At 37.4% G+C, this 16,580-nt stretch overlaps 1 protein-coding gene across 1 annotated transcript in view; it reads right to left on the bottom strand.

Moving 5' to 3' along the window:
- ACER3 (alkaline ceramidase 3) overlaps positions 1 to 16,580 on the bottom strand; it is a 107,818-nt gene that overhangs the window by 40,009 nt on the left and 51,229 nt on the right. The window contains exon 3 of the mRNA XM_019726419.2: positions 10,304 to 10,356. Within this exon, the coding sequence (XP_019581978.1) occupies positions 10,304 to 10,356 (53 nt within the window). The remainder of the gene's footprint in view (positions 1 to 10,303; positions 10,357 to 16,580) is intronic.

A 16,580-nucleotide genomic window follows, 5' to 3' on the forward strand; every position in this document is an offset into this window, starting at 1 on the left:
CTAGTTGTGGAGGGCGCAGCTCACTGGCCCATGAGGGAATCGAACTGGCAACCCTCTGGTTAAGAGCTCGCACTCTAACCAACTGAGCCATCCAGCCACCCGCTGCTGTCATTCTTTTATTCATTGATTCAACAAATATTAAGCACTTACTATGTGCCTGGCACCGTGCTATGCTCAGGAGACAAGATAGTCCTTGCTCTCATGGTACTTTACAGGAAAGAGAGGCATTAAACAGTTAATTGTATGAAAAATTTGTAATTATAATTATAATAAGTGCTATGAAGGAAAAATACGGAATACTAAGACCATAAAATAGGGGTCCTAACTTAGGGAGTCATGAAAATTTTCCTTAAAGAAGTGACATATAAACTAAGACCTGAAAAACGTGCAGGTATGAGTAAGATGAAGAGGGACTGAGGGGAAGATGAGAACCCTAAGCAGCAGTAATAGCATGTGCAAAGGTCCTGTGTTAGGAGGCGAATGTAAAGAACTGAAAAAAGCCCAATGTGGCTGAAGAATAATTAGCGATGAAGAGAAGGGATATGAAATGAGACTAGAGAGATTAGCAGCAAACAGACTACACAGTGTTTTAGGCTGAAAGGGATTCTCAATTTTATCTTAAAAGCAATGGTAAGGCATTGAAAACACTTAAGCTGGGTGACTGTTTTCATCAGCTTGGGCTGCTATAACATAATACCATAGACCGGGTGGCTTAAACAACAGAATTTATTCTCCCTAGTTCTGGCGGCTGGGAAGTCCGAGCTCACAGTGCTGGCAGTGTTGGTTTTTGGTGAGAGCCCTCTTCTTGGCTTGCAATGGCTGTCTCTTCTCACTGTACCCTCACATGGAGGGAGCGCCAGCTCTCCGTCTCTTCTTATAAGGGTACTAACCCCATCATGAGGACCTCCACCCTCATTACCTCATCCAACCCTAATTGCCACCACAAGGTCTCATCTCCAAATACTGTCAAATTGGGGATTAAGGATCTGACATACGAATTTTAAGAGGACACAGTTCAGCCCATAACAGCAGTAGTGGTGTGTTTTAAAATACAGGCTTTATAATTATTCAGGTATGGTGAGGCTAACAGATCAGGAGATGATAGCCATTGAAAAGACAGTTTGTTATTCACAGTTTCCAAGAGAAGAGGGCAAGCTACGCCACGCAGGGCCACACGGGAAAGCTCCAGGGTCAGTCAGGAGAAAGAATGAGCAAGGGAAAGCATGGGTGACAGCCTTTATGGTGGTTTCCAAGAGAAAAGCAAAGCAAGGAAGGGTAAACAGGTTTAGCACTGGCTAATATGAATAATTTCAGGAGGCTCAGGGGTCAAGGGGCTATCTTTAGTGGTCTGGTACCTGGCCCTGGGGTGGTTTGGGCAGAGGAATGCTGCCTGCTGGAGTGTAAGAGGTGGTTTAGAGTATCCGCTCTGGACTGGTTAGTTTGCATAGGTATGAAAGGCACAGTCCAGGATGAGTTGTTTGCTATATCTACACATTGGCTATCCCTGGGAGGGGCAGTCTCTCCCTAATCAGTGAGGTCCCAGATTCCACAGTATCAAGAATACAGAAAATAAGAAAATGTAGTTGTTATGGACTGAATGTTTGTCATACCCAAATTCACACGCTGAAGTCCTAATCCCCAGTCTGATGGTATTTGGAGATGGGCTTATGAGAGGTAATCAGGGTTACATGAGGTCATGAGGGTGGAACCTGTGTCATGGAATTAATGCCCTTATTGAGACACTAGAGAGCTTTCAAGGAGGTGGCTGCCTGCAGGCCAGGAAAAAAGAGCTCTCACTAGACCCGACCATGCTGACATCCTGATCTCAGACTTACAGCTTCCAGAACTATGAAAAAATAAATGTCTACTGTTTAAGCCACCTAGTCCATGGCATTTGTTACAGCAACCCTCACTGACTAATACAATAGTAAATACAGAGAGTACCAAAAAATGTATACACACTTTAAGAAAGGAAAACTGTATTAAAATTGTAATACTCAAATATACTGATAACAAAAGATGAATACGAGTCACGTTTGACTTCTGCAATTACAAGAGGTGCTCAAAGTGGTTACCATCAGCGCCCAGACACTTCTGATTACAGTGAACTACTGCTTGAGCAACGTTGACCAAAGTGTCCACTTGTGTACATTTTTTTGACACCCCCGGTCTATGGTGCCAGATCAGGTATGTGTGGCGAGTGCTCTAAAGGGAGAAAACATAAATGTGAGAGGACTAGCTAGGAGACTACAGCAATCCAGGCTAAGGAAAGTTTCTACTTAGATTAAGGTAGCGGAATTGGGAATTGATGTATGTAAACAGGCTTGAGAAATATTTAGGAAGTAAAATAAACAAGGATTGTAATTGATTTGATATAAAGGTGAGGGAGAAGAACTGCCAAGGGTGACTCCCAAGTGTCTTGCCTAAACATTTCAGTTGATGGCAGTACACTTTACTGAGACTGAACACAGAGAAAATTACAAGAGCAATTTTCAACATGTTGAGTTTGAGGTACCTGTGAGACAGTCAAGTAGAAATCAATCAGGCAACTAGGAATACAAATCTGTAGCTTGGAAGAAAGGTCTGGACTCCAGATGTTGGCTACTTGCTTATTTGTTTAAAGAAACTAAATGGAACTGAGCATATGCTAAAAGGGCATAGATTTTAAAGTTTGGGTGATACAAATCCAATAATCTTATTTGAAAACCATAATTAGCAAAATTATGACCAGTACAAGAAAATGGAGTTTCACGGTGGGGTGGGGTGTGTATCTGAGGATGAGTCTGAAGAGGCAGGCAGGGGACAGATCACAAAGCCTGTGCTTCAGATTTATGAGCTTAAACATGGGAAGTACTCGTATTAAAGAGGTTTAAAAAGTGACATGCCATCTGGAGACCAGGGACTGTGTTTTACACATCTCATCCTCAACACTTGTACAAAGCCTACTCAACACTGCTCAAAGAATTAAACAGTGATAATAGTTTTGCTTGTAGGAAGAATATTTCTGTTCCAGTGTGACAAATGGAAAGGGGAGAAAGGGTCACCACTCAGGAAGCAGTTACAGGAACCTGGGTTGGAGATGATGGATTATGGTAGTGGCAATGGAGATAGCGAGAGGTAAATGTATCCAAGAGTTATTATGAAAGTTGAATCAAGAGGTTGTAAAAGTGAGAAAGTAGAAGAAATTAAAGGTGAATCACAGGTTTTTGGCTTGGGCTTTCGGTTTAAGATGGTTCCATTCAAGGAGATAGGAAGCAAAAGAGAAAGAAGGGTAGTATTTATAACCAGAACATCTGTTGTTTATATTATAAAGTCTGAATTAGCTTACATTATTTCCTAACATTTAACCTATTTGTTTTTGTATTATAAATAAAGTTATAGGTGAACAAACATTTTTCCTTTTTAACATTTTCCATTTAACCTTTTTGTTTTTGTATTATAAAGTTATAGGTGAACAAACATTTTTCTTTGGTTTTATTTCCTAGAATAAGTAAGTTTATTTTTACTTATGAGAAATAGATTAATACATTCCTTTTCTACTAGCATTAATTTTTTTCTAATATCAAGCATATTGTATACTCAGTACATAATACTTGGAAAAAGTAGAAAAAACACAAATAAAAAGTTAAGAAATTGTCTTTAATTTCACCCTCCACAGGATTATCAATAATTGTGTATATCACTTAGTGGAAGCAAAAAAGAACGAGTTGAATGAGTGAAAAAATGAAAAGAAAATCTGGGAGAAGTCTTCTAAAAACGTAAAGCCTTTACACTCCTACCACCATCAATGCAAGACAAAGTCCTAAGACAGGTAAAGGAAACAACACAAAATGAAATTTGGGTCCTAAATTTGTCTCTAACTTTCTGTATAACTTTAGTCAAGTCATTTTCTCTCTCTTGCGCTGTTTTACATTTATAAAATGTGTAGCTTGGACTAAATTTTTAAAATTTCTCTTAATAAAAGCTCTATGATTCTAAATCAATTCCATTTCCAGAGGCCTTGCTCTTGGTTAGTTGCCACAAGAATGTGACACAATCCTGAGAAAGGAGTTAGTAATACCTTAAAATGTTACCCTTCACAGGGGCACACATAACAGTACTCGAATGAATCCCTAACAATGGATTAGTAAATGGTGGTTTCAGACATTCTGACTGGCTGAAGAAAAGGAAGAAAACTAATATTTATTAAACACTTATTTACCAAATCCTATGATGGCACTTTCACATACGCCAATCAATTGATCCTCATAATACTCCTACAGATATTGTTAAACACATTAGATAGATGAGAAAACTAAGGCTCAGCAAGATACGGTGGTATATCTTAAAGAGCCAATAAAGGCGTAGAATCAGAACTGGAACCCAAGAAGCCATGTAGGAATAATAAATCTGAAGAAAATACCATCCAACCTCCAAATCATTCTTAAGACTGACCCGTCAATGTTTGCTTGAGCTCCCTTGCGGCAGAGCTGGGCCCCGAATATCTCTACAGCTACAACAAACAAAGTTCAGGCTGGTGGAGTGGCTCACTAGTGGACCTCCAGAGTTAGGTAAGTGGCAGCATTGCCATTTCTTAATTTGCTCCAGTGGTTGTGCATAACAAATTATGGCCTAACACAGCGGAGACAAATTTATCCTGAAAGGAGACAAGACAGGGAGCCGGCAAGGAATATTTACAATCATTTTATGTTTACATTAAAGAGATGAAGAAGCTGTTTACACAAGTCCTTCAATATTGATGATTCTTCCCTCGTCCTCACTCACTGGGAAAATGAATTGTATGTCATTTCTGCCCACAAAGACAGCACATAAAACCACAACTTTGTAGTCCAAAATGAGAAGAAAATATGGCATTTGTATAATTTGTCCATGAAGTTGATAAAGTGGTCTTATAGTAATGATAAAGCACACAATCAAAGATCTCAGGATGAAGGGCCATCTTGTCCATCCAAATGCTGGTTATCTTGCTAAGAACCTTGCCAATAATTAAGTTTATATGCAAATAAAAGTGTGTCCCACCTCTGTTCAAAATCTGTTTATGGCTCACAGGGGACAAAGCCCAAGAGGCTTAGATCTGGCCTCCAATTAGTTTCCCAAACCCCATCTCCTGCAGCGTAGTCCGACGCCTGCCCCAGAACAGGTCCTCAATAATTTAACAAAGTTAGGAATCATTACTGGTAGCACAATCGCCGTCATCACCACACACTGCTATTTCAAGACCACAACCATCATGCACTACCTGCAGTGCCCTGAGATGCCAGACATACTCTCACAACTGGGGTTCCAGTTGGCCTGGCAAATTCCTATTCATCTTTGACAACGCAATTCAAACATGTGTCTGAGGCATCTCTGTGAAACCCCTTCTCTGACCTTCTTCCCTAAGTAATTCATTTCTCTTGCCATTTCCACAGCACCCTGTATAGCCCTTTGTCATCGCATTCACTAGCATATTATCTTCACTCCTAGACCATAGACTCCTTGCGGGAAGAACAGTATTATCTTTACCTATGCATACCTGTTTCCCAGGTACCAAATAAAAATTTTTGAACTAATCAGTGTTTTTCCAGTCTGTGCTTGGGCACCTCCAACGTGAGAGGATACAAGATCGATCTCCCAAGGCAGCTCTTACCATCTACTGGCTCAGAAAATTCTTCCCTATGTTAAGCAAGATGTCTCTTTGTCTTTAATCCCACCGGGACCGCATAAAATGAACCTAATCCTCTTCAGTATGTCAACCCTTAAAACACTGATTCATAAAACATGTACACAGTGCTATGTGCCAGAACTGTGATATAAATAGGGGACACACCAAGGTCAACCAGAGAGAGTCCCTGCTCTCAGGTAACTGACATTCTCATAGAAAAGTCAGACACATAAATATATTTACAAAACAACACTTGGTAAGGGCAGTAATAGAGACACACGGAGTATTATGGAAGAACACATAAGGGGTACATATCTCACACTGAGGCCATCCATGGAAGGCTTCCTGGAAGAGCTGCCACTTTGCCTGCGACTTAAAGGCTGAACAGGAATTATCCACGGGAGAGAAGGAAATGCGATAGGGCCAGACATGAACAAATGCACAGAATAGAGAGTCTGGTGTATATAGCTAAGTGGGGGTAATGGATCATATCTTCTCTTCTTCAGGCCAAATACAGTCATGCACTGCATAACAACATTTCGATCAACCACGGACAGCATATGAGTTGATGGTCCCATCAGATTATAGTGGAGCTGAAAAATTCCTATCGCCTAGTGCTGCTGTAGCCGTTATAATGTGTTAGTGCACACATTACTCACGTGTTTGTGAGTGATGCTGGTGTAAACAAACCAGCCAGTCATATAAAAGCATAGCACGTACAATCACAGTAGAAGGCCACACCATCTAGGTGTGTGTAAGTGCACTCTGTGATGTTCGCATGATGAAATCATCTAATGACGTATTTTTCAGATATCCCCATCATTAAGTAGCGTAAGACTATATTCCAGTTCCTTCCCCTCAGGCTAGAATTTTAGTTTTTTCACCATTCTAGTGTCTCTCATTTGAACATATGCCAGGTCAGTCCTCAGAATTGAATGCAATATTCTCGTCACAATCTGATCATTGCACAGAAGAGGGGTGTATGCCCTCCTTCCCTTAGATGCCTAGTCTTGCCAGACATCTTGCCTCAGCACATTCATCCAGTTGTTTCTTCATACATGGGACATATAGATAAAATGGACTTCAGCAAAATTGAAAACTTTTTTTGTTCAGAGGATGCTATTTAGAAAGTGAAAAAACCCACAGAATGGAAGAAAATATTCATAAACCACATATTTGATAAGGGTCTAGTATCCAGAACATATGAAGAACTCAATGATAAAAAGGCAAATAATCCAATTTAAAAATGGGCAAAGGATCTGAATAGATATTTCTCTTAAGAACATATACAAATGGCCAATAAGCACATGAAAAGATGCTCAACATAATTAGTCATTAGGGAAATACAAAGCAAAACCTCAATGAGATACCACTTCATACCCAGTGGGATGAATGTAATTAAAAAAACAGACAATAACAAGTATTGGCAAGGATACAGAAAAATTGCTGGTGGGAATGTAAAATGGTACAGCGACTTTGAAAAAGAGTCTGGCAGCTCCTCAAAAGGTTAAGTATAGAGTTACCATGTGACCTAGCAATTCCACTGCTAAGTATATACCCAAGAGAACTAAAATATACATCTACAAAAACATGTGCATGAATATTTATAGCAGCACTATGCATAAAAGCCAAAAAGTAGAAACAATCAAAATGTCCATTAATTAATAAATGGATAAACAAAATGTGGTATATCCATACAATAAAATATTATTTGGCTTAAATGAAAGAAGCCAGACACAAAAGGTCACATATTGTATGATCCATTGTTATGAAACGTCCAGAACAGGCAAACCTGGAGAGAGAGAGAGTAGATTAGCAGTTGTCAGGGGCTGGGTGGAGGGAGTTAACAGGGAGAGACAGCTAATGGGCATAGGGTTTCTTTTCGGTGTGATGAAATGTTCTGTAATTAGATAGTGGTATACTTTAAACGGGTGAATTTTATAGTATGTAAAGTATATCTTTAAAAAAACATATCCACCTATATATCCATAATATTATAAACAAAAGTCAGAAAATCAACATTAATTTATTACTACCATGTAATCCTCTGACCACATTCAAGTCTTTCGAAGTATCTCAATAATACCATAAACACACACAAACACACACGATCCAGTCCAGAATCACACGCTGTATTTAGTTGTAATGTCTTTTCACTCTCTCTCTTTTCCCTTTTTAGTTTTTCCTTTTCTTTTTTTTGTTCTTTTTCACTCTTTTTCAATCTTAAACAGTTCCTCAGTCTTTTAATTTGAAGACTACCTGCCAGATGTTTTCTAGAATGTCATTTAATTTGATTTTTCCTGATGCTTCCCATGAATAGATTCAGATTATGCATCTTCGGCAAGAATATCAGAGAAGTGATGCTGTGTTCTTGTCACTATAGCCTATCAGATAGCACATAATTTTTATTTGTCCCATTACCGAAGATACTCATTCTGATTCTTTGATTAAGAAGTTGTCTGCTAGGCTCCTCCATTATAAAGTTACTCTTTTTCCCTTTATAATTATTTTGTGGGGAGGTACTTAGAAACTATGTAAATTGAACATCAAACTTTTAATTTATTCATTTACTTATAATCACTTATTGTTTCATTTATTATATCATGTATTATTTTAGTATGGACTCATGATTTCCCATTTTATTCAATGGGTTACATAATCAATGGATTTGATAACTGTTATAATCTGCTACTATCATTACTTATTTTGAGCTCAAATTGTCCCAAGTTTGGCCAGTGGGAACCCTTTCAAATTGGCTTCAGTGTCCTTTTGACAAGTCCCCATCATTCTTTTAGCATTTCCATTCTTTCTGGCAGAAAATGATGTTCCAGGCTCATACTGTGCTTTTTCCTGCCAGCTCTTGGAATCAGCCTTGGTTCATTTTACTGGGGAATGATTTTTAGAAATCAGACCTGGATATTAGGTATGCTCTTGGTATTGGGGTTCCCTGCTACCAAGTCCTCTCATGGACAGAGCTGGAAGAGAATGGATGTATGTATGTGTGTATAGAAATATGTATGTATATATGTATTATGTATATATGTATAAATAAATATGAAATGCATTATTTATAAACTGGGTGATTTTGGTCAAAGCAATCAGCCTCTTTCAGCTCTAGTATTGGAATTTGTAAAATGTGAGTCGTAACTATCTAAGATACTATACATGCAAGCACTTAATAATTGCTAGAGCTGGACAAATTCCAATCAATTTTTAGTAAGATAAAATGCAAGACCTTATTTATCAGTGTTACTATTCAGCTGTTGCTCACTGATATCACTGTTCTGATTGTTGGTATTTTCTCCATACAGCTGTTAAATATTTTGAATATCATTCCTGCCATTTCTCACCATTTTAAGTTCTAGCTTGATCACTGTTGTCAGATACACCACACGTTGTAATGAATGATTCCTTGTTTCTGTTTATGTCATAGTGTAACTCTGGTATGTCATCTCATCCTTTCAATACCTAAACAGTTTCAATTAATTCTTTCAGATTCTGTTCAAATGTCTTTAACTTATAGATTCTTCTAAGCGCCACTGTGTTGCCATAGGTTATTTTTACTTCTTTAAAAATAATTTTCATATTGCATTATTGTTTATAAATCTGTTCTCCCAGGCAGAAAGTATGAGAAGAAATGTGTTCTATACTCAATTAGGTCAGTCCAGTATGTCATTTCATTTGCATATTCTCCAAGTCAAGTACGGCGTGCACAGCACAGCATGCATTTGACATCTTATCATAAATATGTACTGAATATTAGAATCAATTCTAAGAAGTCTTACACATTAAATACAGCTGTAAATAATTTATAGACTATTGTATACACATATCCTTCTAGAATAGCGCTGTCTAATACAGTAGCCACTAGCCTTATGTGGCTACTGAGAATTTGAAATAAACCTAATTTAAAGTGTGAGATACACAACTGATTTCAGGATGCGAAACACTTCATTAATAAATTTTTATATTGGTTACATGTTGAAGTAATACTTTGGATATACTGGGTTAAATAAAACATATTATTAAAATTAATTTAACTTATTTCTTTTTAATTGGCTTTTTAAATATGGCTGCTAGAAAATTTTAAATTACATATTGTATTCCTACAGGACAGTACTGTTCTACAAGTTTCTGGGTTTGTGATGGGGGAAAAAAGAGGTCCAAAGATTGAGGACTAAATACATGGCCTCCTTTGAGCAAGGGCAGTAGATAAAAATCCTGGCATAGCTCTAAAACCTTGCTAGATAGAGGGACCAGGTCATTCAAATGGATGCCATAGTAGACATAGGGAATGCAGGCATCTAAGAATAAAAATGTGTTATTTTGGTGAATTGATTGTGTCTTTTTAAGACGTCTCCATGGGACTCTCCTCTTTAATCCTGCTCTAAAATTGTACATGCCTGCACAGAGGCGGTCCAAAATAATGCTCTCACTTGCTTTCTCTATGGACAACTTATTTGCTTGCCTCTTTACTTCACTTAGTCAATCTGGATCCTTTAGCCCGAAGCAAAAAGTCCAGACTACAAATCCCATCTTTTTTTTTTTCCTTCAGTCTCTTATCGCGATACCATCCTGTAGCAATGTGCTCTTTTCTCCAACGTGAAGTGTCTCTGGATTAGGAGAAGTAAGTATTTTGTCAATTTTGCCATTACTGACCTGCATTTCATATTTCAGAGTCATGTGGAAGCACCAGGATCCCATTCCTACGACTGAAATTAAAACAAACAAAAAAGCCAATTAGCATAAAATTCTTCGGAGGTGGCCAGAGTGACAATAAGACATTTCAAACCACAGAGTTTTAAGAACAAAGTATATGAAATCTTGTGGCAGGTTACAGCAGGCTCTGCATATGCTCTACAATTAATGAAATTTTGGCATAGAAAAAAATAAGTATAGTATAAGTTCTCTTAAATTCCCTCCACTAAGTGACTTATCAAATTAATTAATATTCTCCTTTGTTTCTATGAAATACATTGCCTGATGCTCAGGGAAAGCTTTCATGTTCACAGCTGGTTAGCTACTCTTCAGTACTTCCTTGCCCTTCGGATTCAAATAGCTGAATTGTTTGCTTACTAAGAGCCAGTCGGTTATGTTTGTTCCCAAACCTGTTAATGCCACTGTATTTAGTTATCAGAACTATGACTGCAAAGAGAACTGCTGTTTCAACAAAAACTATTTTAAATACTTAAAACAGACTCAATAAAAGTGAATTGCTAATAAACATAGCTATTGAATTAAGTATGGGTAAAGTATGTTACAGATTAGGGAAAATAGTAAAAATCTAAAGATTCTGTATTCGTGTCCCAATGTTCTTCCCAAGTGCCTCTATTTTAAATAAACTGCTTTCATTTTAGAGTTTAAAATTTTTTGTTTTGTTTTTAATCCAAGAAACAGTAGAACTAAAATTACAACCTCATATTCAAAGGCCCTGCCCTACATCAAATAATTGTCAAATATTATATAACTATATGTTGTAATTAAAATAAACCTTTACGGTAGGTATGTATTGTTTTCAATAATTATATGCTTCAACTTTTTAAAAATCAACTGACAAAATATCAGCCCCTATCACATCTAATCATTGAGCTTCTACTGTGATTCATTAAATTCAGTTCAACAAGCATTTACTGAGCATCTCCTCTTTGCCAAAGTCAAGTCAGTTACAAACGCTGAGGTACAAAGAAAAGATCCAGTCATGGGCCTTAATGAATGAAGCACATAGTCTAATGGAGGACACAGATAGATAAATAGAAGAGGCCAGTACAAGCAGACATATAGAGCACAAAGGAGGGGCACTTATGGAGGAAGTCAGGGACTACAAGAACGACACCAGAGGAGTGAGACTTAAGGATGTATAACCAGTGAGCCCAACCAACATGGTGAAAGGGGGTATCACCTAATAATTTGTACGAAGCCACTTGAAAACAATTTCAAAATCGTTATTACTCTTGCTTTAAAAAAAACAACAACCCACTATACATATTATATTATTTTCCACTGCTCAAAATGAGGTAAGAGAAGTAAAGAGTTATTGCACTTGTTTTACTAAAGAAACGAGAGAGTAAGATGATTGGTGTCTTTTTTCCACAGAAGAAATTAGAAGGTGCAAAGCTAGATAATTATTGGAAGGGGAAAAAAACAACCCCTGTGAGTTATTTAAAGTCACGCAATATTTTGTGGTTAAAAAACAAAAATAAAGTGGATGACTATTCATCCTGAAAGGGAGACTGGCCACTTAATCATGCCTCACTGAAGGAATGTTTTTATCCAAACGTTTTCAAATGTTCTCTTGGTGGTTTATTATAGAGCATTAAAAGTCTGGTTTTTTAGAGATCTCTACAATTTATTTCCTTTCAACAACCCATGTAGAATGTAAAGAAATGTAAGAGAACAGAATCACCTATCTCTACACAATATTTTATATTTTGTCACTTTAAAGTAAACCACCAATATTTGCTAAAGTTTATCAGCTTTACGGGGATATAATACACATACTGTAAAATTAATTTATTTAAAGTGCACAATTTGATTATTTTTAGTATGTTCATAAAGTGTGCAACCATTATCATTATCTAATTTTAGAACATTTCCATCACCTCAGAGAGACAACTTATACCTATTAGCAGTCACTCCCTATTCCCCTTCAAACCTCTCCTTCCCTCCTCAGCCCTAGACAACTATTAATCTGTTTACCATCTCTATAGATTTGCTTGTTCTGGACTTTTCATATAAATGGATCATACAATATGTGGTCTTTTCTGTCTGATTTATTTCACTTAGCATAATATTTTCAAGGTTCATTCATTTTATAGCATGCATCCATAACCCATTCCTTTTATGATGAATAATATCCCATTGCATGGCCATACTACATTTTATTTACCCATTTACCAGTTGACGGACACTGTTATACATTTTATGTTCGTGTCCCCGCAAATTCATATGTTGAACCCCAACGTGATTGTATTTGGGGGTAGGGACTTTGGGAGGTAATCAGGGTTACATGAAGTCTTGAGGGTGGGGCCCTCTTGGTGGGATTAGTGTCCTTATAAGAAGAGGAAGAGACAGGACTTCACTGTCTCTCTCCACCTGTATGCAACAAAATTAGGCCATGTGAAGACACAGGGAGAAGGTGGCCGCCTGAGAGCCAAGAAGAGGGCTCTCTCCAGGAAACAAACACACCAGCACCCTGATCTTGGACTTCCCAGCCTCCAGAACTGAGAAATAAACGTCTGTTGTTCAAGCCACCCTGGCTATGGTATTTTATGACAGCTTGAGCTGACTAAGACAGACATTCAGGTTTTTCCATGTTTGGGCTATTACAGATAGTGCTGCTATGAACATTCCTGTACAGGCATATCTCATTTTATTGCACTTAACTTTCCTGCCCATCTCAGATATTAATCTCTTTACAAACTGGGCCGGCCCGGTGGCTTGGGCAGTTAGAGCTCCATGCTCCTAACTCCGAAGGCTGCCGGTTTGATTCCCACATGGGCCAGTGTGCTCTCAACCACAAGGCTGCCAGTTCAATTCCTCGAGTCCCGCAAGGGATGGTGGGCAGCTCCCCCTGCAACTAGAAAACGGCAACTGGACCTGGAGCTGAGCTGCGCCCTCCACAACTAAGACTGAAAGGACAACAACTTGAAGCTAAACGGCACCCTCCACAACTAAGATTGAAAGGACAACAACTTGCTTGGAAAAAAGTCCTGGAAGTACACACTGTTCCCCAATAAAGTCCTGTTCTCCTTCCCCAATAAAATCTTAAAAAAAAACTCTTTACAAATTGAAGGTAAGACCCTCTACCAGCAAACATTACAACCCACTGAAGGCTCAGATGATGGTTAGCATTTTCTTCGCAATAAACTATTTCTACATAAGGTATGCCCATTGCTTTTTTAGACATAATGCTATTGTGCACTTACTAGACTGCAGTACAGTGTAAACATAACTTTAATAGGATGCACTGAGAAACCAAAAAATTCATGTGATCTGCTTTATTGTGATATTTGCTTTATTGTGGTGGTCTAGAACCAAATCCGCAATACCTCCAAGGCATGCCTGTAAACTAGAGATGATTTAAAGTATACAGGAGGATATGCGTAGGTTATATGAAATACTAATGCCATTTCATATCAGGGACTTAAACACTGTAAGATTTCGGTATCTGAGGGGGGTCCTGGAACCAATGCCCTGTGTATACTGACGGACAACTAGATCCACGTACATATACACAAGGATTAATAGGATTCATTGTGCATTGTAAAATATATATCTCTGGTTACAAGGCAGGGTAATGTCCAGTCTACAGGAGTAGTCTCCCAACTTTGACAGTAAAACACAATTTAGCAACCCCATAAATGTATATTTATTTATAAATGATATACATACTCTGGCCTATGGTAAGGACCTACATGATCTGGCCCCTGCCTAAATCTCTCCAACCTCATATTCTGTCACTTTCCCCCTGACCCACTAAAGAATATCAGGGGAAAGTCAGAAAGTAAACAGATAATTACAATATGCTATATGAAGCACGGTAATAGAGATATACATTGTATTCACTGGGAGCAGAGAAAAGGGTCACCTAATTCTTTCAGGGAGCTGAGGAAGGATTAAAGGAAGGCTTTCTAGAGGAATGGCACTTAAACTGAGTCCTGAATGACAGACATGGTGAGTTTACCAGACAAAAGAGGTTAAAGGCAGAGATGTAAAAATATATCTGGTACTAAAACACCAAGTAGCTTGATATAGCCGAAGTGTAATGTGCAGGTGGGAGAGTTGTGGAAGATGAGGCTAGTAATGCATAGTTCAGATTAGGACCAAACTGCCAAGAAATAGAGGTTTTTCAAATAGGTTATCTCATCTAAAGACAAAATGGTTGAATTGAAAGAGGCACGCCTGGCTGGAGAAAGCTGGTGAAATTTAGCACAGTAAACAAGTTTTCACCATTGACACACTACAATTTATCAACAGGTAAATATTTTCTGAAATGTTATCCAAATTGGCACAAATGAAAAACTTAAGAACAGTAAAGTTGAGTTATTTAAGCCAAAGGAACATATGTGAAATGTGTGAAAACAAACAACATTCATTGATCCCTAAATTATAATTAGAAATTCTGGAGATACTTTAAAAAGGAATCTAAGTATTTTTCTTTTCTTCCTCTTGCATGTAAATTGATTGATTCAATCACATGGAGAATAAAATGTTTACCTAATATAAGGGTGACTCTTAGCCAAGAGCTTTTTAAAAAACAAGTAACAGGGACAAGTTTCTCTGCATGGCCATGGCTAAAGTGAAAATACTAATGGAATTGGAATAAAGAGGTTATGTCCCGTCTGCATTTTCTAATTAGACGTTCATATTCACAGCACTTTACTACAGTTTTAAGAGTCTCTCAAGCATATAATAGAATTTCACTGAGTTGGAACCTCTTGATTAAAATATTTTGGCATGCTACCAAAGTTTTCAAGGTTATAATAGAATACAGATATGTTCTGATACACATTTATTTTGATCCATTTGACTGACCTCACAGTGGAAAGAGTGTATAAGGGTTTTGCAATCAGACCTTAACTAGAACCCCAAGTCTATCACTTATTATTTATTAACTTTGGCAAGTTACTTCAAGCTCTTTGAGACTGAGTTGCCTCAGCTATAAAATAAGGATAACAATGTTTATCATGAAACATTGCTTGAGGATTATCTAGCATGTACCTGGCATACAATAAATATCAATAAACTTCATTTTTTAGTCCCTAACTAAAACTATGAAAAAAATTCACGTACATAGAGAATGGACTCATTAAATTTGGAAGCTGGTTAGCTTATTTGCCATGACACAAAATTACAGGCTGAAGACATTGAGTTCCTTTTAAATTACATCATGATTTACCATAATGCAAAAGGCACCCAGAAAAATGGAAAAGGAACAGGTGTATTAACTGTAAAGTATCAAAGGCATTAAGAGTATAATGTGTGATTGTTTTAAAATCTATGAACTCAGGTAGAGTTTCTAGAGTTACTGGTTGTATCAGAACAACGCCAGCTACAATTAAAAGGCCTGCATGATTGTACTTGCCAGGTGAAGTGAGCATTCACATTAGAAACAAAGTGCACTATCGTATTAGAGACGCATTATAGCATAGTGATTAAAAGCATGAGCTTTGGAGAGTTGTCCTAAGAAGTTTGGATTTTATCTCTAGGCTGATGGGAAGCCATTTAGGGTATTTTAAAAGAGCTTTTCTAATTGTTCACCACCTCAGTGCGATACTACTACAAACCAAACCAGAATGACTAAAATTAAAAAGACTGACAAGTATGGGCAACAATGTGGAATAAATGGACTCTCTGATATTGTTGGTAGGAGTGTAACATGGTCCAACCATTTTAGGAAATTATTTGGCAGTTTCTAATAAATTTAAAGACAGACTATATTATGACCTACTCTGTTTCCCCGAAAATAAGACCTAGCTGGACAATCAGCTCTAATGCGTCTTTTGAAGCAAAAGTTAATATAAGACCCGGTATTATATTATGTTATGTTACATTACCTTACATTATATTATATTATATTAGACCTGGTCTTATATTAATTTTTGCTTCAAAAGACGCATTAGAGCTGATTGTCCAGCTAGGTCTTATTTTTGGGGAAACACAATAGCAAATCTACTCCTAGACACACTCAGAAGAAATGAGTGCATATGTCCATCAAAAGACATATATAAGAATATCCATAGACTCTTTATTCATAGAATCCTAAACTGAAAACAACACATATGTCCATTAACAGGAAAATAGGCAAATGAATTGTATTCTATTCACACAATGGAATATTACATATCAATAAAAAAATGAACTACTGATATAAACAATGATAAAACTCAAAAAAAGTACAAGTGAAAGAAGCCAGATGCCAGAGTACATACAATAT

The sequence above is a fragment of the Rhinolophus sinicus genome, linkage group LG06, assembly GCF_036562045.2.
Source record: "Rhinolophus sinicus isolate RSC01 linkage group LG06, ASM3656204v1, whole genome shotgun sequence".
Classification (NCBI taxonomy): domain Eukaryota; kingdom Metazoa; phylum Chordata; class Mammalia; order Chiroptera; family Rhinolophidae; genus Rhinolophus; species Rhinolophus sinicus.